Here is a 20,348-nt window from a genome sequence, read left to right on the forward strand (position 1 = left end):
ACAAAATAACATTTAGCCTTGAGCTAGAGAAATGGCCATCAGGTAGGCTATTCAGTTAAGTTTTTGATTGGTTCAGACCATGGATCTTTAAAAGGACGCAAAAATGTACAGCACACTAATAAAAAGGTAACATCAAACTGCTATATGCTCTGTTACAAATCTTTGGTGGCCACTTCGGTGGTAAGGTGCAATCCTTTCTACTACTGTCTAGCAATAATTCATTTTTCTGCTACTAAGTAAATCAGTGGTCATTGAGAAATAAATGATCCAAATGCATAGATCTAATTTCCCAGTTTCCCAGTCCAGCAGGCATTGCAGTAGATTCCTCCACAAACCTGTCTCCATATATTCATAATTTCACAGGTTGTTTTCCTTTATCAACTATCTTCTACTGCAGAGGACATCAAGTAGAAATGAGGGAGAGTCAATGCTTCCTTAAAGGGGTACTTGGTAAAATCTGATAGATCACTTTCATATTGAGGAGAACAGTTAACGACATAATATCTAGAAGTTAGTTAGCTTACACATCTAGTCTAGCTAACTTAGACAAACACATCATTAACTTTTTAAAAAAATGTTTAGCAAATTCTTGAATAATATTACTAATATAATCAAGATAAATTGATAGCATCTTTGAACACTTGTTTCGGAATACATAACTTAGATGGACTGCTGTTCTTTATATCCCAAATTATATCTTCAAAATAAAATATGCATGTGTGCCTACTCATGTCTATGGGTTGAATTCCAATTTCTATTCTAAGACAGACAACAGGTGTGCCCTTAGAAGCACCTAATATAGTTATAAATAAGGAAGGCAGACCTGAAAAAATGTGTTGCTTCCATGTTTAGCTGCAATTTCTACACAGTCAGGAATTCAACAGAAAAAAACAACTAATATAATCAAGAGAAAAGTGACAACAACAGTATTAGTGTGATACCCTGTGTATCAAAGAAACTTGACTATTACAAATTTATGCTGGTTGCAGTATTTGGGAAAGGAAAATATTGTTGTTATTTTACAGAATCTTAGATGGGGATTGAGAAGGAGAACACAATTTTCTAAACCCTGGAAACCTCTTACAAAGCCCTTCTCTGTAATCTTCCTAACAGTGTAATCCTATACATGTCTATTCAGAGGTAAGCATCATTGAATTTAGTGGTGCTCCCAGGTTAGTTAGTAGGTATAGGATTGCAGCCTAAGTCCTTATTAGGCATTAGCAGAGTACACGTTTTAAAGTTTCCTGCCACCATGACATGAGGGGTTTGGGGTGAGTTTAAGAGGAAGCAAGCTAAGAAATTCATGACTCCAAATTCTGTTTCAAGTATTAAATTCAGCATTGTGCTGAATATGCATAGAATACACACATTGTCTTAACTTGATAGAACTAAAATACAAGCCAGGTAAAGAAGAATATGGTGAAGAGATTCTGACAGTTTCCTTGAGGTAGTATAAAGCAAATATGAGCAGATCAGATGGAGCTTACAGCATAAGCTTACTGACTAGTAATGGTAATTTTATACAAATCTGAACATACATTCGTATGACTGATTTTTATGTGTAACTGACAGCATTTCTAACCCCAAGAATGGCACTCAACTTGCACCCATTTTGCATAAAACTGGATCTCTGCTAGACCATTCATAGCATTATGGTCCAACCATGCAGTTCTCTTTTAGACTCTTATCACATTGCTAGCCAGACCCACATCTCCTTTGCTTCAGAGGTGGGACAGCATCAGATACCTTTGGATCATTCTCTGAACCGTGAAAAACCTTTTTTTGCTACAAAGTGCTCCATTACAATTAATGAAAGTTATAGCGATTGACTTCAGTAGAATTGCAATCTTTAAGAACTTTAGATTTATTTATTTTATAAATAAAATAAATCCTCTGCAGCACCCAGTTCTTTATACTTGTAAGCTGAGATTTTAAGAATAGGAACTTTCCGTGTCTCTCTGTGTTTTAACCCTGTAATTCACATTGTAGTGTATAAAATATGAAAGATGATTCACAAGCATTAAAGTGTGTATTGAAATGTTCCAGTTGGAAGCATTTATTTAAAGTAACAAGAAGAACAACAAAATACTTCATGAGGGGATGGACATTGCAATTACGTTCACAGGTTTGGTAGCATATTGACCCAATGCATATGCAGTATAATTCTGTTCTTCCTAGTAGAGTACTAAATAGAAAAGCTACTGCTAAAATTTACAAATAATTAATAACTAGAGGTGTCAAAAAGGCAAAGTGTGAATGGCAATTTCTGGACAATGAAGAGAAATGTCAGTCTCCTGGGTTTCAAGGATATTTGAAATAGACATGTATTTCTAGGGCAGAAACGTCACTCATAATAAATATGATACCTGTGAGGGAAGAAAATGGAAGTATAGTAGTAAGTGGTTTCTCTGATAAGTTCCAGTTGCAGCTTTTCACTTGTAGCCAATCAGATAAATTCTTTTTCTAGAACGAGTTACCACTCATCAGTTTAGGAAATATTATTGGCTTGAATCAAGACTTTGCTTCTGCCAACAGAGCATCCCCTGAGTGAAGTTCCGCTCAGGGTACAAAAGGTGCGAAGAAAACACAGTGATTTTTGCCGATTTCCCCTCAGCCCCTTGCATCCTCCAGGAATCTGCTCTGGAGGATTGAGTGCCCTCAGGAACAGTGGTAGAATAGGGCTGCAGGGAAAGGGGGAATCTACAGAATTTGCCCCCTTCCACCTGTGGAATTCTCTGCTGAATCAAAAGCCTTCGGTGGTGGGAAGGTGACCTTCCATTCACAGAAGGCTGTTAGGTTCCAACACATTAGGTTTATCAACTAAATTGTTGTAAAAATTGTTTACCATATGCTGCAATAATTCCCTGCAACAGGCTTTTAGTCTTCTGTTTTCTTCCTTCCCTTTAGACAAAGAGAGTCTGATCACAGACAGTGGAAAGCTATATGCTCTTGACGTTCTGTTGACAAGATTGAAATCTCAAGGACACAGAGTACTTATCTACTCTCAGATGACACGGATGATTGACTTGTTGGAGGTAGGAAACATACCATTGTATAAAGGGGAATATGACGCTAATGACTAAGGAAATGTCGTTTTTGACATACAATCGTATAAGGAAGTCCAGATAACTTATTCTCAACATGGATTTAATCGTCCAAAACCAGGATCAATAACATTTTATCAGTTTGCAGCCCAAACCTACAAAACTGCAGCGTGGTTATGCAGCCGTGCTGCTACTGCTTTATTCTGTCTCTGGCAAGGAAGATAGAGCCATCTAGCCCCTCTGCTAGAGAGAGGCTTGCTAAGCATCTTATATTACTGGGAGTGGTGCAGGCTTTATACTGACTCCCGCAGTCTCCAGTGGACCAAATGAACCACAGGTTATTGTGTAAAGAGACTAGAAACTCTGCTCACAGCAAAAGTGCCCTTGTGCTGCATCACTACCAGAGCCAAAAAAAAGTATCTAGCCAATGCGGTGACTAATGTTGTTCTGGTGCTCAAGCCAGGAAGGAGTCTGGATATTGGCACAATGCCTCCTTTCGTGTTGATTCACCAGGCTTCATTGTTTGTATGCTTTTGTTAGCGCAGTAATACATAAGACCAGGATGTATGCTTATACCCTGCATACCTCCCTCACTGCTGTCTGTCCATATCTGAACGGTTTTATCTCTTGGGTGCCCCCCCCACCCCCTGAATGCCCTCCCCTCTGCAATGCAGACAATCATGTGCTTTTGATGATTATTACAAATGTAATAAAAAGGCCTACCATTAACTTGTTTAAATATTGCTGTGTTATAATGTTGTATTGTTTTATAATTTGCTGTAAACCACTTTGGGGATTTTAAAATGGGAAGCAGCATTTAAATATCCCTAAATAAACAATTAAAGGGACAATTAAAGGGAGCGATCCTATAGCCACTAGACAATGTCTAGAGGGCCGTAGGATTTTTCAATTTCTGGAATCCGAGGTTGGAACCAGGGCTCCAACCTCAGAGCCCAGAAACAGCGTTTCCCTTCCTCTTGTCGCTGGCACAGTTCTCTGCGCTGGCAGTGTCAATGTGCTCGGAAATGGAGCGCGGAGACAAGGAAGAGGGAGCAGACCCAGGAGTGGAAAGGGGAGAAGATCACGGAAGCCACTTTACGGAGCATCCTATGCGCGTTCTGGCCTCCTTCCCTCCCCCTCTCCAAAGCCACAGCTAGACAGGCAAAATAGCCCGTGCTCTGGACACCCTGCGTGGGATACTTGGCAGCCTCTGACTGTGGAAGCTGCCAACTATCTCAGTAGGATTGCGCCCTCAATAAATTTGTCCAATGCCTTGTGGAGTGCAGTTTTGCTATCCTTTGCACTAGTGAAGTCCTGGATGTTTGGCTATCCTCACCATTGCACTGCCATTGTGGCCCTCTATGTAATCCTATCTGCTTTCTTCTTGGCACAGTAGGATTGTTGGATCAATCGCTCTAAATAAATTGCTTGGTTTTTCTTGGTTTCAATAATTGGGTGTTGTCTACACTTTTTTCTAGCATTGCAAAGTCCCTGTTAGTCCCAGTGGACAAAGGAGGGGAGAGATGAAATGATTCAATTTCTCTGTTGCCTCAGTAACCAACTCTCTCTACTCAGGATGGATTTCATTATTTTTCAGGATTAGTACTTCTGGTGTCAAGCTGACCATGTCAGCTAAACAGGCTTAATGGGAGGGTATTCACGTAGTTTTAATACAGCTATCCCTCTAGGATTAGTCAGCAGCTTCTTTTTTACTTAAAAAGAAGACGGTAGTCTGTTCATAGTTAAAGATCTGAAAGGCTTTCTGGCAAGAGCTCTTGAGCCTTCCAGTGTAATTACTGTGTTGCTATTGACATCCTGAGTACCTCATTTGGCACTGAATATAGTTTATTATTCCAACTCTCTAGGCCTATATTAGCAGAAGAATTAACACAGTTTATTAACCCCTAGCTGCATTCCTCTATAATCCAAAGAAACATATTTAGCTCACTACAGGTAGATTTTAATATATACCTCCTTCCCTCAGTGGAAGCCCTGGTGCAGTATGAACTCTTCTGAGTTCTGGTACAGACATCATTCATGTTTCTTGTGGCTCAGGCAGCCATGTCAGTCCTCACCTGAGATTCTTCACCTCCATTCTGGCAGCTGGCTCCAATCCTAACCTATCTTGGTCAGCCTCTCTTGGAGTCCAACAGAAAGAGCTTGAGTGCAGCTGCAAAAACAACAAAGGGAAAACTCCAGAAAGTGGGTCATGTAAATTTAAGCTTTCTAGTCTGTGTGCAGAAATCTGGTAGTGTCTTTGGTCCTTTTTGCTCCTTCTAATGAAGTGACTGCCTAGCCAGGTAATCAGATCCTCCACTAAACCAAACCATATTGAGATCTACCTTTTTACTATATCCAAAGCCCTATCTAGTGTGCTTGACTAGTGGGCTGAAGAAGAGTGGATTTATTTTTATTCAAGAGCTCAAGACAAGAGGGTGTATGTGGCACCTGATGTGGTTTTCAGGGATGGTAGCACTGAAAACCAGCTCCAGTTAGACAGAGATGTTCTCATTTATTTATTTGACGCATTTCCATGCCGCTCCTCAGCCCAAAAGGCTCCCAGAGCAGCTTACATATCAGTAAAACAATACATTTCCTGCTTGCAGGATTAGAATCTAAAATGACACTCAAGGAAAAAGGGAAGGGGAGAGAAGAAGAGGAAGAAAATGCAGCCTTTCAGCAGGGCTGGTAGAATGGCCCCGCTGCCCACTCTCATCTCAATTGGCTGCAATAGTTTCCCTTAAGTCAGTGAAGGCAGCAGCTCCAGTCAGTGGGGTGGTGAATCCGCTCCAGGTTTCAGTCAGAACCAGTCAAAACACTAAAGGAGCTATCCAAAGCACCTTGTATAGTTTCTGTAGAGTTCGCCGCCCCACTGTCATCACAGCCATCAGCCTCCAATGCCTTAATTCCTATGTACTACCCTATATTGTTTTGTTCCATCTGTAAGGAAAACTAATGGTGCGAAATGAACAATTTTATACCTAGTTCATTTCTGGGAGCTAAGCATTACTTCCACTCCAGTCTTGACTCCTCCCCCCCCCCCCAGCCCTCCAAATAAGAACTTGTTTGTGGTTACAATATAGTTTATAGAATCATAGAATAATAGAATAGTAGAGTTGGAAGGGGCCTATAAGGCCATCTGAGACAGTACTGTTAGTATTTCATAACCTTGTGTTAAATTATTTGACCAAATGCACTGTAAGAACCCTTGTGGTAAATGGGTACGTAGTTTAGCCCTAAAGTTGTTTGCATTAATAGAGCGTGTTCCACTTCTGTCATACCTCATTTAAGCAATATAAAACACAGAACCCATTCCCTTACTCAGTTTGTCCTTGGCAAGCCTAGCTTCAGTTACGAAGGTTTGTTTTTATGGATGGCGAAAACAAGCTGTGCTTGATACTGTGAAGAAAAGGGAGGGATTAAGACCACGTGTTTGTTTTTTAAGAAATAGACTGGATCTTCTGCTGTAAGAGAGTTAGGAGTACCTCAAGTTGAATACATCAAATAAACCAGCTAGTATGGTCACACACTGGAAACTTTTGAATTTATTTGCAAGTAGTGTAATTCCATATGATCCACCAATGGATCATATGGAATTACACTACTTGCAAATAAATTCAAAAGTTTCCAGTGTGTGACCATACTAGCTGGTTTATTTATTTGCTGGTTTGCACAGCATGACAACCCAGAATTCAACAACCTTTACTATGGATTAGCATTTTGTACAAATCTGGCCATTGTATATTTTTATATGAATTTGCAAAGTTCATCTCATTCCTTTTGCACATTCACCTGGACTGTGCAAACCCAGCCACACTAATGAACCATGGTTTGTTAATCACAAACAATCCAGAAAGATAACCTGTTATTTGTTGTTGGGTTGCAAACTCTGGGTTGGTCAAACCATGGCTTGTCATTACATGCAAATGCAGAGCTGTGGGTTGGTCATGGGTTGTTTCACCTGGTTACAGAGGCAGCAGGCAAGAGTGGTTTAAAAAAATCCCAGCTATTCTATATTCTAATGCTTCAGCATCACAGGGATTGAGAAAACAAGCTGTTAGGTGCTCAGTCATCTGCCTGACAAACCCTGGGTAGGGCAACAAAGCATGGGTTAAATAAACCGTGGGTTAGAATTATGTGTGAAGCACATCACTCTCTGAGACAATACTAAATGCACTTGTAGAGGGGTACAGATAAAACTTTAACGAAGTTTGAACTGTTTTGCATGTCATGGTTATAACCAACCATTTCTTTAGGTCAGAAATAGTTATGCAGGTAAAGGGATAAAACACAGTGAACAGAAGATTTAACATCACATATTAACTGAATGGTGAGACACAAAATACATACATGGCACAGGCTTCCTAACCACCTCAATCTGTTTTTATTGAGCCATGCAAAAGTTCAGAACTAGTAGGCTTTAGCAATACCGTACTGTACAAACACTTTTTATTTTGCATTTATTTTACATTTGTAGCCATCTGGCACATCAGAGGTACCCACAATATTAAATGAAATTGTGATGTTCACTAAATGCTGTAATTTTTGGATCTATTGAAGTCTAGATATGAAATTTTAAGATGATTTTTCCTGGTTTTTGTTGTCTTGACTTAGGAATACATGGTTTACAGAAAACATACATACATGCGGCTAGATGGTTCTTCAAAAATCTCAGAAAGAAGAGATATGGTAGCTGACTTTCAGAACAGGTATCTTTTTATTTGTTTTCTTTTTTAAAAAATGACAGTAATAGTATGTTGATAAGTAGTTCCCAAACTCCCGGGTAAACAGAGTCTTCCCTCCCTCCTTCCATAGAATTTCATCTTTGTATTGGGGCTCTTCCAATCCTATTTGTAGCCCTTTGGGCTACAAGGAACAAGATCCAAAGGGTACTCCATGGGGTTTACCTTGCGCACAACTGCTTTTCTGGCTCTCTCTTTCTACTGCACGGTCATTCCTTATAATATCAAACTCGGGTAGTGAGAGCCAAGATTCTTGTAGCCAGATTGATAGAAAAGGGAGGTATCAGCAAACTTGAGGGAACCCTGAGGTTTACAGAAATAAAAACAGCAACGCTTCTTTCAAAGCTTAAGAGGCTTAAAGCCCCAAGAAACAGCCCCATGAGGGGACTGAGCAGGTTTGGCAGCCTTGGAATATTGATTGTCATTTGTTAAAGAAAAAGGAAAGACTAGGGGGAGTGGGAAGAATAGAATAACCTGCTAGAGGGTAGCATGACAGGTTGGCTAAGCCCGGAACAAGAGTAGTCCTATTGAAAATGTGGTGCAACATCTTTGTTACAGGTCCCATTTGTTCTCTCTGATGTTTCATTATTAAATAGTTCTGCATATCAGAAATACTAATCGTGGGCTGAAATGTGTTTTTACGTGTAAATGCTGAGGTCTTAATTCTTGAGAAATCGCTCTCATGCTGCCAGTGCATCCTGTAGAGTCATGAATGAAATAAACAGTAATGCCTGTATCAATTATTCTATAGGATCTACTTCCAGTCCAGTGTAATAAAATTGTCTGAGCTTTCTGGCAGGGGTGAAAAGTCATAGGCAGAAGTTGAAGGGTAGCACGTGGCTTAGCAGTTTCACCACCCTCTGGAACATACTGTCTTGTACTTTGGGTATCATGGAACATAACTTGATGTCTCTGCAGCTTAACACTTTACTGGAATGTAATACTTAATAGTTAGGACATCTGGGAATAATTCCATTGGCTTTTCTAAATAGAATTTACTTACGTTACTTTTTTTTTTTTTTACATATCTATTCTGCTCAATGGCTGATGCTCTCTGTATCATTGTTTATTATTTTATTATTATTTATTTATTTATATAACACCATCAATGTACATGGTGCTGTACAGAGGAAAACAGTAAATAGCAAGACCCTGCCGCATAGGCTTACATTCTTTCAGTGGTTGCTTGTTTTCCCTTTGCCAGATTATTAGAAGTATACATTGTGAAAAATGCTTATGTTGACAGGGACATTTTCTGGTGTTTTAAGATGCAGTTTCGAAGGTTAAGTAAGATCTATACAAATACACATCAGCCCTCAAGTCTTTTAAGTCCTTTGCAATTATATGTAGGTCATTTCCTGCAGTCATTTTCTAAGAAATTATCTCCACCCAAACCATTCCCATATATGCAATCAGATAGAGAAACTACTGTATAAAATACACAAATATACTCTGCAGTGATTTGTACAATTAGTGTGGTTGCAGAAAGCTCTGCAATTGGCAGTTAGCAGCAAACATACCTGTGTATTGCTGGCTCACCTAGTACTTACTCTGTATCAAAGAAGATAGTGTGGAGAAATTTCAGGAGGAAAAGTGGGCATAAATGGCCCCAATTCTGAAATCAGTAACCCAGTGCCTACAGGCACAAGTCCATCCATGCACTCCTCCCTTGGTACCCACTAAGGCACCAACCTCTCTCATTTTTTAAAAAAAAATACTCCCTTTTTATATTTATATAAGTGTATGTGTTAAAAAAAACTTCCCTTAGGGTAGCTGGCATTGCTACACAGTGAAGCTCTAGCTCCCAGCCACCATCTTTGTTTCCCCAAGGTGACTGGGTTTGGATGACACGCCGCAGCTCATTGTGGCTTATTTGGGGTTTGTCATGTTGTGCAAACACAGCAAGCGTGGGTTTTGCTTCGGTCAAATAAACCTCGCACAACCCTAAAACAGACCATGGTTTATTCAAGGGTTATTTAATACTCACAAAACTCACAGTGGTTGGGTTCGCATTACAACAGCCCCTGAACAGGGGCTGCATAGTTGAAATGCACTGCAGATAACCCACAGTGAGGCTGTTAAATAACCACAGTGGGCAGTTGTGTTGTTCGAGCAGCCCAAGTGCCTCTGGGCCCCATGTGGGTCCAGAGATTTCTAAGGAAAAGAAGATGGTGGGTTGCTGCATCCTAGGACTGCACCACTGAAAATGGACTGATGTTGCCTGGAATGCTGGGGGGACTGGGGAGGCAGTGCAGGGGTTGGGGAAGCTGTGGGGGCTTGCAGGAGGGTGGCTGGGGAGGGCACAGCAGGTGCTGGGAGAGGCAGCATGAAGGTTGGAGAAGCTATGAGGGTGGGGCTGCGGAAGGCAGCATGGTTGCGAGGGGGAGCGAAGGCGGCCAGAGAGAAAAAGAGAAGACAGGAAGCATCCAGACAGAGAGAGAGAGAATGTACACACACGAAGCTCACACATGTGCATATCTCCACACATACACACACATAGGGAAAGTGCTCCCAACGTTTTGTCATTGGTCATGCCCTCTCATGGCAGCCAGGACGCTTTGACAAATTTCCAAATGTGCCCCCAGGTCCAAAAACATTGGAAAGCCCTGCCTAAGTGCTTCTTTGCTGATTGCTTTCTTGCAGGAGATCTATACTTTATGGTGGCTTTTCCTTTAGGTTTCTTCCCCTATTTTAATAGGCTGAGTTCAATTTTTCATTGTGGCCATAAACATCTCTGTGCCAGTGAATCTTCAGGCTCACCCTGGCCATTTATCTCTCTGCAGCATAACATGGTTAGATCTAATGATAAATAAGCATGCCACTTGCAGCAAAAGATGGGGGAAGCAGTGAGGAAAATTAGAAGAGGGAAATCTCCAGGAGGACTCCTAGTGAAGGGGAAATTTGGAGCAAATGTTATAAAAAGAGCAGAGAGCACAAGTGTCTCCAGACTTTGCTCCTGTTCTGGCTAGCAAAAAGTTCCTTCAGGGAGGACACATGCTGCTTTGAACATGGGGGATACTTGGCTACAAGCGAGAAGGATCTTGGAAATGTTGTTGATCACAAGCTGAATATGAGCCAACAGTGTGATGTGGCTACAAAACAAAACAAAACAAATGCTATTTTGGGATGCATTAATAGAATTATAGCTTCCAAATCATGTGAGGTACTGGTTCCCCTCCATTTGGCACTGGTTAGGCCTCATCTAGAGTATTGTGTCCAATTCTGGGCACAACACTTCAAGAAGGATGCGGACAAGCTGGATCAGGTTCAGAGGAGGGCAACAAGGATGATCAGTGGTCTGGAAACAAAGCCCTATGAAGAGAGACTGAAAGAACTGGGCATGTTTAGCCTTGAAAAGAGAAGACTTAGGGGAGACAGAATAATGGGCTCAAGTTACGGCTCCAGCTGGACATCAGGAAAAATGTCCTAACTGCTAGAGCAGTACGACAATGGAACCAGTTACCTAGGGAGGTGGTGGGCTCTCCCACACTAGAGGCATTCAAGAGGCAGCTGGACAACCATCTGTCAGGGATGCTTTAGGGTGGATTCCTGCATTGAGCGGGGGTTGGACTCGATGGCCTTGTAGGCCCTTCCAACTCTACTTTTCTATGATTCTATTATGTTTAGCTATGCTTTGCAAACTTTAGAATAAAAGAAGGACAAACTAGGGGAAATTATATTCAAAACATAATATGTGATCATGTCCTAAGGGCTATTATGGAACAAAAAGATAAACCTTCTTGGCAGAAATCTTACAAAAAATTGAATATTTATTGAATATTCCATGAACAGGAAATTAAAATCATGCATTAATATTGAATTGATACTTACCAATGAAAATACGTTTTTAATGTTTATGATACTCTCCCTAAAAATATTAGCAGTTCGTTTTGTATGCTTTGTAAAATTGCTTTAAGTCAAATTATGCAGCCTGTATAAAGAAGAATTCTGGAGTTTCATATTTCAGCTGTGCTTCCAGGAATAAAAAAGAAATCTAGCACTGTTATTAGGATCATGTTTTGTCAGAACAACTGTCAAATTATTTGCTGTACAAGCAGAATCTTTTATTCAAGTTTTTAGTATAATCTCTTTTTTGCTTCCCTAAGACATTCTTCCCTCCTCAAAATCTAGGCCACTTAAAGAACAAATTTTATCAGTTGGATCCAAACTGAGTTAGTCACAGTTTAGTCCTTTTGAAATGAATAGGACAAATTAACTTCAGGCCAGAACCTTCTGTCCCATGAGGCATGGTGAGACCCTTGCCTCAGGTCACGGATCGGAAGGGGTGGCAGATCTTGTCCCCATCTACCACCGGGAGGGTCGCCTGCTATCACCACGAAAGACCACATTTCTCCAGTTGGCTGCTACTGCTACCACCATGGCTGCTGCTGTCACTTGCCTGCCTACCTACTGCGTTTAACCCTCACATAACCCACAGTCCCCGAGTTCACACAACATGACAAGCTGTGGCCAGGCATTGAATATTTAAAATGGCCACCAGGCATGAACCACAGCACACCGTTGGCTCATTTGGCTGTTTTGATTGTGCGAAGAAAGTCACTGTGTTTGGAATTTTATGAACAGTCACTATTGAATATTTAAAACAGGAACTATTTAAGGTGGATTCCTGCATCGAGCAAGGGGTTAGAATTGATGGCTTTATAAGCCCCTTCCAACTCTACCATTCTGTGATTCTATTTGAAACAATTTAAAGCCAACCAACGTTTTTATTTTGATGTTAAAAAGTTCTTAGTGTTAAAAGTACTCCTGATTGTCTTATTTAACATTTGTATAGCAACACAAGTGAAGGGAATGTGTTTCTTCTTTGTCTCTATAGGAATGATATCTTTGTCTTCTTGTTAAGCACAAGAGCTGGTGGTTTAGGCATTAACCTTACAGCTGCTGATACAGTAAGTAAACACCACTTGGTTTGAAAATAATTTTAACAGCCTAGGCTTTTCCAGGATAGTTTGCCTTTAGCACAAATGAACAGGCACTAAAACAGGATATATGATACGTGAACAAAAACCTAAAATGACTGACGCCCCATTAATTAATACTAAAATCATAGATATTCCTTCCAAGTAAAAGCTGAGATTTGCCTAGTAGTACAGAATTATTCAGTAAAAATAAAGGTTCGCTTTTGCATTGTGTTTTTTTAGTATGAAGACAATGTGTAAAACAGCCTTTAAAGAATTATGATCTTTTTCAACCATCTTATTCAGTATATTCCAACAGTACCTATTTCAATTGATACAAGGACCACTAACTTCCTTGATGTAGTGTTAATTGCAGCAATCCTCTGCCAGACAGGATTGCATAACAGATGCAAATTAGTTTGTTGTGAATGAAAACATCAAATTGCATAGGTACAAAAGTTGATTTTGTGGCGTCATAATAATTATATAAGTGAATGAAATTGCCACATGGGGAATGGTTTTTGTCTTCTGTTAAACAGCTCTGCTAGTTAACTTGGCTGCTGTCTCCACCTGCCTTCTCCCGACTCTCCCAGCCACCCCTTTGCTGTTATGAAGAGTGATAAGACACATTTAAAGCTGACTAAGAGTAACTGCCTCTCCGGGACAGAAGGAGCACCAGAGTATTTTTCAGCTGTTTCTTCTGGCCTTTTAGAGTTTGCAAGGACAATAGCATTTGTGTCAAAATGATATTTCTGGCAACTTTAATTTAACACAGTATTACACTATAATTGAGGATCCCACATTTTGTATCACCAGTGGGGTTCACGGACTACATAATTGGAGCTGCTTTCTGGGCATAATTACATGCCTCTGTTTCACCCTGAAAACTCTCTAAGTGGCCAAGCAAAATGGGATTCTAGTAATCTACTTCACAGAATTATTCCAAGAGCAAATACAAAGAGCATTTACTATAAATTTAAAGCCATATAGAAACTATGGGTAGCAATAGTAGAATTATTTTTCTATTTATAACTTTTTTTAATGCCCTGACAGGTAATCTTCTACGATAGTGACTGGAATCCAACAGTGGATCAGCAGGCCATGGATCGTGCTCACAGGTTAGGTCAGACCAAACAAGTCACTGTGTACCGGTTGATTTGTAAAGGCACCATTGAAGAACGCATCTTGCAGAGGGCAAAGGAGAAAAGTGAGGTAAGAGTAATTAAATGTGGAATATGAAGCATAAAAGGAAATAGGAAGGAAATTGGACTGTTGAGAAACGAAGCATTCATCTCCAGAGAAGGGAACATGATCTAATGATTCCTTGGTGGAGAAAATAGTACCCATAATGCAGGTGCTACAGAGCTATCTACAAATTAATACTCAGTTAAAAGCTATTACTGACTTAAGTAAGCTGCCAGGCAGAGAACTGCTACTTGACTTGATATCCTTGCTTTATATACCTGCCATGAAGAGTAGCTTTCTTGAATTATTATTTATTATAATATATAGTACATTTACATCCTGCCTGCCTTCCATCATGGAACTCAAGATGACATACATCGGACCAGTTTGGATGACACAATAACCCACACTTAAACAAACCAAGGATTATTCAATGTACTGACTCCCAACCACTCACCCGCTCCTGCTACACTAGAAAACCCAGGGATGCTCCATTCCTGGGTTGTTTAGTGTGACATGAGAACACAGGCATAGTGCTAAACAACCTATGAATGGGTTCCAATGTGGGTTGTTCCTACCCCAACAACCCACAATTTTGAGTTTGCATGATGTGCTAAATAACCCAGGAATGGAGTGTCCCTGGATTGTTTAGCAAAGCAGGAGTGGTCGGGAGCTAGCAAGTTCGCTCACTCCCATTTGTTCACATCAACTCATAGTTTGTTTAAACCGTGTGTTGTGTCATCCAAACCGGATCATTGGGTTTCCAGGTGGTCTCCCATCCAGGCACTGACCAGCTCTAAACCTGCTTAAGTCAGCAAGATGGCTGCATAATGTGTCTTCAGACTGACATTATCTGCGATAGCTACACTATGCAGAACACCAATGTTCTGGTGCATTTGGGGAGCCCACATACTTTCCTTTGCAGTGGGATGCTTCTTGGAAATAGAATAAAAATGAATAGACTCATATCTCTACACTAAACTTGCTACTTATTGAGGGGTGTAAGGAGACCCTGCCAATTACCAGAATTGTTTTTACTGTTTTCCTGAGCCACATGGAGAGCATTGACCACCTTGGGATGACACCTCTTCCTGTAGCGAGTAGACAGGGTCATCTAACAAATGACCTCTCTTCCTCTCCAGTGGGAGGAGCTGCCCTGATTCCCCAGACCAGCCCTGCTTAGTGGTTTAGGTCAGGTTGGAACTCCTAAGAGCCCAACCTCTGGTGTAGCCTTTTCTCACTTGAGCTTCTCTTCCCGTCTGTCTTTTCTCTTCCATTGTTCTTTCTCTCCCTTCCCCACCTTGACTTCTGCGTAGTAGAGAGCTAGGGGGTTGCTACTGAAAGTGGGGGGGGGGAGCCATTTCTCTTTCTCTTCGGTCTTGCAGCTTTAGTGTCTCCCACCCTTCCCAGTGGGCAGGGAGTACCCAAACAGCTAGAGCACGACTGCAAAGAAATCAGTGGTTACCCCGACTGCAGCAAGAGCTGCCTGGGCAACATGGGGCTGTGCTTGAGCTTTAGGCCATAAGGTCCTGCAGAGGGTGTTGGTGTCGGCACTGGTCCTTGGAAACCTGCTCTACCTGACTAGTGGCTCTGCTTTATCCCGAGGTGAGGAATGCCCTCTGGGATGCTCAGAGACCAGAAATGAATCGGAAATAAATTTCTGGGTTTTGTTGGGCTGGTTGTGTCTGCACCCCATGTCTGGGTACTGAGTTACCAATGCATGGTCTCTCCGTGTTTTTATTAGAAGACTTATCTATCCAGGGGCTCATGCATGTGTGCATATTTGAATTTGTGTTAGAGTATGTCTGGTTACGATGCTCATGGCATATATGGGTCAAGCTGCAGTGCACTGATATTTAAGCATTCAAACCGTTTTAATTTTAAAAGTTTCAACACACTTTTTTAAAAAGTCTATTTCACATTCATTCTAAAGAATTTGTTAAGTGAATGAATGAACTAGTAGCCACTAAGTTTATTATGTCATTTCCATGTTCATAATGACCAGCTCTTCTATAACCCAGTTGTTATTTTTAAAAAGTGCTTTGCCTACTCCTGATTGCTATACCAAAATAGTTCTTCTCCTTTCTCTTGATTGCCGCTGGCATTAAATAATCTGAGCAGAAAGGCTGATGGGCTCTTTCCTTTCTCTAGATTCAAAGGATGGTGATTTCAGGTGGCAATTTCAAACCGGACACCTTGAAACCCAAGGAGGTGGTTAGTCTGCTTCTGGATGATGAAGAACTTGAGAAAAAACGTATGTGCGAGTCCAGGTTTCTGCCTCTGTCTGTCCAACACTTCACCAGCTCCAAATATGCATTTGTTTCTGTTTGTTGACTTACATTGTATCAATAAGTATAACATGAGGTGGATGAAGGAATTTTTAAAGACAACTGAGTTATTTGTACTTAGGCTCAATTTTCACTGCTATTTGCTGCAAGGTGCAACAATCTTCCTTTGAGTTTTTTCACACATGCCCTGCAATAAAGTACTGCTGTGGGAAACTCCCAAGTTTGAAGTACTTTGGTCTGGTGGGAAATTTCTCTTCCTCCTGTCCTTAAATGTGGTACGCTTTGCTGCATGGGAGGAAGGAAGGGAGGAAGAAGAGGCCTCATCCACCACTGTGCGTAGGGGCAGGGATGACGATTCTGCTACTTGCTAGCTCTTGTTCTGCTACAGTCAACGCTTAAGCCATTGCAAGAATCAGTCAAAAAGGGAAGTCCGCATTTCTTCTCCTTTCAAACAGGACTTGGAAGTAAGGCATGAGAGTTCTTTATATCAAGCTTCAGATTCATTTCTTAAATCAAGCCTCCAATTAAAATGTCATTTTCCTATGTAAACTTTGTGTAACTTATTTATATTTTTGAATAACTGTCTTCTTTGAGGAAGGAAGTATAAAGGAACAGAGTTACATTGCTGGAGCTAAAGCAGGAGTGCAGAACTTGAGACCAAATCCAGCCCTCTAGGGGCCCCCAGTCTGGCCTTCCTGGATTCCTCAGATGATCATGCTCCCCCTGGCCCCATGCTTTTCCTACAACCACCAGTCGTGTGGTGGTTTCCTGGACGTTTTCCCCCCATTCTGAAAGATTGAATGCCTCTCTTAAGGTTACTGGCACTAAGAGTTAAAATGTGGTTGTATTTTTGATATTTTTCCCCCTCCCACTTTGTCTTTGTCCCCGCACATCTTTGGAATGTGTTCCTGAAAGTTTCTTCAAAATGGAGTTGGGCTGAAAGAGGTTCTGCAGCCCTGGGCTAAAAGATAAAATGATGGAGTTGGTTAGAGAGGCAACCCAGCCTTGTTCCTACAACATTTAACAGGGGCTCTTCAGTTTTACGAGATTTTTTGCTTTCATGCTGATAAAGATTTCTGATTATTTCTTAACTGACAGTGCGGCAGCGTCAGGAGGAGAAACGGCAGCAGGAGGAGACAAATCGTGTGAAAGAACGTAAACGAAAAAGGGAAAAGTATGCTGAAAAGGTACTTTGAACATACTTCCATTCCTTTGTACTATTGTAGCTTTAAATGCACATTTTTTATTATCCTCGGGAACAGTCTGCCCCACACAGCACCTAATAAGCATGCAATCTAGTTGGGCTGCCAAGTGAATGTAGGACTAAAACCTCCAAGAGATTGTTTGTGTATTGTGTGTCCTATTCTAAACTACTGTTTTCCTTGCTATGGTTTTTTTTAAGGATTACTTAAGGATTGAACTCCTTTTCCAGAAGAGGAATCTAGTCATTCTAATTTGATTGAAGCTCCCTTCTGAAGAGAATGAAGATTGGGGGAAGGGGGTGATCTCTAGCACTGAAAGTGCATCCATCCTCGTGCAATTTTTTAAAATCAAATTGAGTTACATCATTTTTTTTAAAAAAAATAATAGGATAATAGATTATTTACTAAGAATTTACCACAAGATGTGATGCTGGCTACTGGCTTTTAAAAAGGATTATTAGACAAATTTGTGGAGGATAAGTACTTTAACAGCGATTAGCCATGATTTCTGAACAATGCATCCCTGTTTAGAGGCAGTAGCCCTCTGAAGACCAGTTGCTAAGGATAATTAAACTGGGAAGCATGTTGCCTCCATGCCCTGCTTGTAAGATTTCTAAAGGCATCTCACCACTGTTGGAAATAGATGGACCTTTTCAGTTTGACCCTCTTAAATTCTCTTAAAATTAATGTGGATGTTAGAGGTCAGGCAACAATTTCTTTCTTCTAGGTCAGCCTTCCTCAACCTGGGGCGCTCCAGATGTGTTGGACTACAACTCCCAGAATGCCCCAGCCAGCTGGGGCATTCTGGGAGTTGTAGTCCAACACATCTGGAGCGCCCCAGGTTGAGGAAGGCTGTTCTAGGTGATACTGATAGAATTCTAATGCCATTGCACTCTGTGGTTGATTGGCACATTGTCAACTTAACTTTTCACTTCTTCTCCCTGTTTCCAGGCCTTATGTTAATTGTTTACTTTATTTCACTGCAGAAGAAGAAGGAGGATGAAATAGATGGAAGGAAAAGGAAAGAAGGCATGAATCTCGTGATCCCATTTGTTCCATCTGCAGATAATTCCAACCTCTCAGCTGATGGGGACGAGTCATTTGTTAGTGTAGACTCTGCCATGCCCAGCCCTTTCAGTGAGGTAAGAATCTCTATGCAATACCACAGGACTATTTCATATATGGAGAGCTTTGGCTATTGGGTGGTATAGAAATGCAATAAATAAATAAATAAATAAATAAATAAATAAATAAATAAATGACATATAAGGTAATTGCAGTATGGGGGGGAAATGCAGTTATATATGGGGTGAAAGACTTATTTTTGGCACACAGTGAAATAACCTCTTACCAAGCACTTCATGCTTCACAGTGTACCTTCCCCCTATATATTCTTTTCCTATGTCTGTAGGAAAGCAGCCCTCAATCTTTCTGGCTTCCTGAGCACTTTATTCCTGTCTTGTAGCTATGTTCTGCATCATATAACCTTATGGAATGAGGTGTGGCACAATTCACTGTTGATAATTTAAATTGCACTCATCTAGCCACAAACAATTACAGTGAAATCCTTCTGTCCTTTTACCTGCAGCTCACAGTTGCCTTCCCATGTTTTCTCCATGTTATCCTATTCCAATACTGGGAGTTGTGCTCTGTCTGCATCCTCTTCTCTCTGATGCCTCATCAGAGCTCTCTTAGTCTGTGCAGCCATCTGTTCCAATCCAAACCCCCTGGTTGTTCTTTCCAGCTAACTCATTATTGAGGTCCACCACCAGTTCAGTAAAGTGGGAAAGCTAATTCGGGAAGATATCTAGTATTTTCCCAATATTAATTCCTATGGGATCCTACATTTTCCTCCAACTTGAAGGCTCCCAGAGATATGAATAAAAATTAATATTGTATGGTTAACACTTCCTTATCTCAATGTCTGTATTTAAGTAACATATTGCATTGCTAAATGAGAATTTTCACCAGGCTGGGGTATTGTTACTCAAATTTAATTTACAAACTTCATTAGAATAAAATGCAATGACCAATGGATCATACAGAATTGTGTTAAAGGAGTGAATGTATCTGTGTTTCTTAAGGTAGGAAGTACATTTCCCTGAGTGAGAGGAACAAATAGTGGCTAAGGAAAGCATAAGCGTCTCACTTACCTATATCAGTCCTTTTATGTATCTTGATTTGGGCCAGTCAAACAGTCCCTTCGTCCATAAACTTTTCCTTCTCATCATTGAAAATGCAGACAGCTGTCTGGGCAGACAATAGTGACTCAGGCTGCAATCCTACATGCACTCTTATCTGGGAATAAACCTCATTGAACACAGTGAGCCTATTTAGACAACACGCTAAACCATGTTTAGGCCGCTAACCCTTTTGCAGTAAATGGTTAGTGGGTGTGTTTAAACCATGGTTATGTAGCCACCATTGTTAGGAATGATTCACAGACAAATTAAGCCATAATGTTTAGCTGAAAATGCTTAACCACCATGGCTTAGCGTGTCGTCTGAACAGGGTCATGGGAATTTAACTTCTGGCAAAACAGGCATAGGACTGAACTGTCAGTCTTCCCTTGTATCTGTGATAGTTAAGTGAGAATTTTGTCCACTTCCAATTATAATGGGGGGGGGCAGAGAACCAGGGTTATATTCCATGCATGGGAAGGATCTGTCCTGACATTTGAGAAGGTTTGAAGAGTCCATCTGCCCCCTCAAATCTAGAGAAACTAACAGTGACAAAAGTTAGACCAAAGAATGCAGTCTTATCCTGAAATGCCCACAGGAAGGCTGTTGGGAGTTGGGAATGAAAGTTGGAGTAAGTCACTTGTTAAATTCTGCTCTTTGTCATTCATTTGCTGTTATAAATTTGTTAATACCTTACTCTATGTATACATTGATTTTTATTCACTTTTAATATCCATTATTTATAACTTCACTTCTGCATGTGCAGATGATGAGAATTGGGGGAAGGG

The 20,348-nt window shown here is 40.8% G+C and overlaps 1 protein-coding gene across 1 annotated transcript in view; it reads left to right on the plus strand.

The window, feature by feature from the left end:
* Window positions 1–20,348, plus strand: part of INO80 (INO80 complex ATPase subunit) — an 80,951-nt gene that overhangs the window by 51,168 nt on the left and 9,435 nt on the right. Inside the window, exons 27-33 of the mRNA XM_063117707.1 lie at window positions 2,908–3,035; window positions 7,659–7,753; window positions 12,624–12,696; window positions 13,759–13,917; window positions 16,042–16,144; window positions 17,277–17,365; window positions 18,367–18,522. Of these exons, the coding sequence (XP_062973777.1) occupies window positions 2,908–3,035; window positions 7,659–7,753; window positions 12,624–12,696; window positions 13,759–13,917; window positions 16,042–16,144; window positions 17,277–17,365; window positions 18,367–18,522 (803 nt within the window). The remainder of the gene's footprint in view (window positions 1–2,907; window positions 3,036–7,658; window positions 7,754–12,623; window positions 12,697–13,758; window positions 13,918–16,041; window positions 16,145–17,276; window positions 17,366–18,366; window positions 18,523–20,348) is intronic.

Source organism: Elgaria multicarinata, chromosome 2, assembly GCF_023053635.1.
Source record: "Elgaria multicarinata webbii isolate HBS135686 ecotype San Diego chromosome 2, rElgMul1.1.pri, whole genome shotgun sequence".
Lineage (NCBI taxonomy): Eukaryota > Metazoa > Chordata > Lepidosauria > Squamata > Anguidae > Elgaria > Elgaria multicarinata.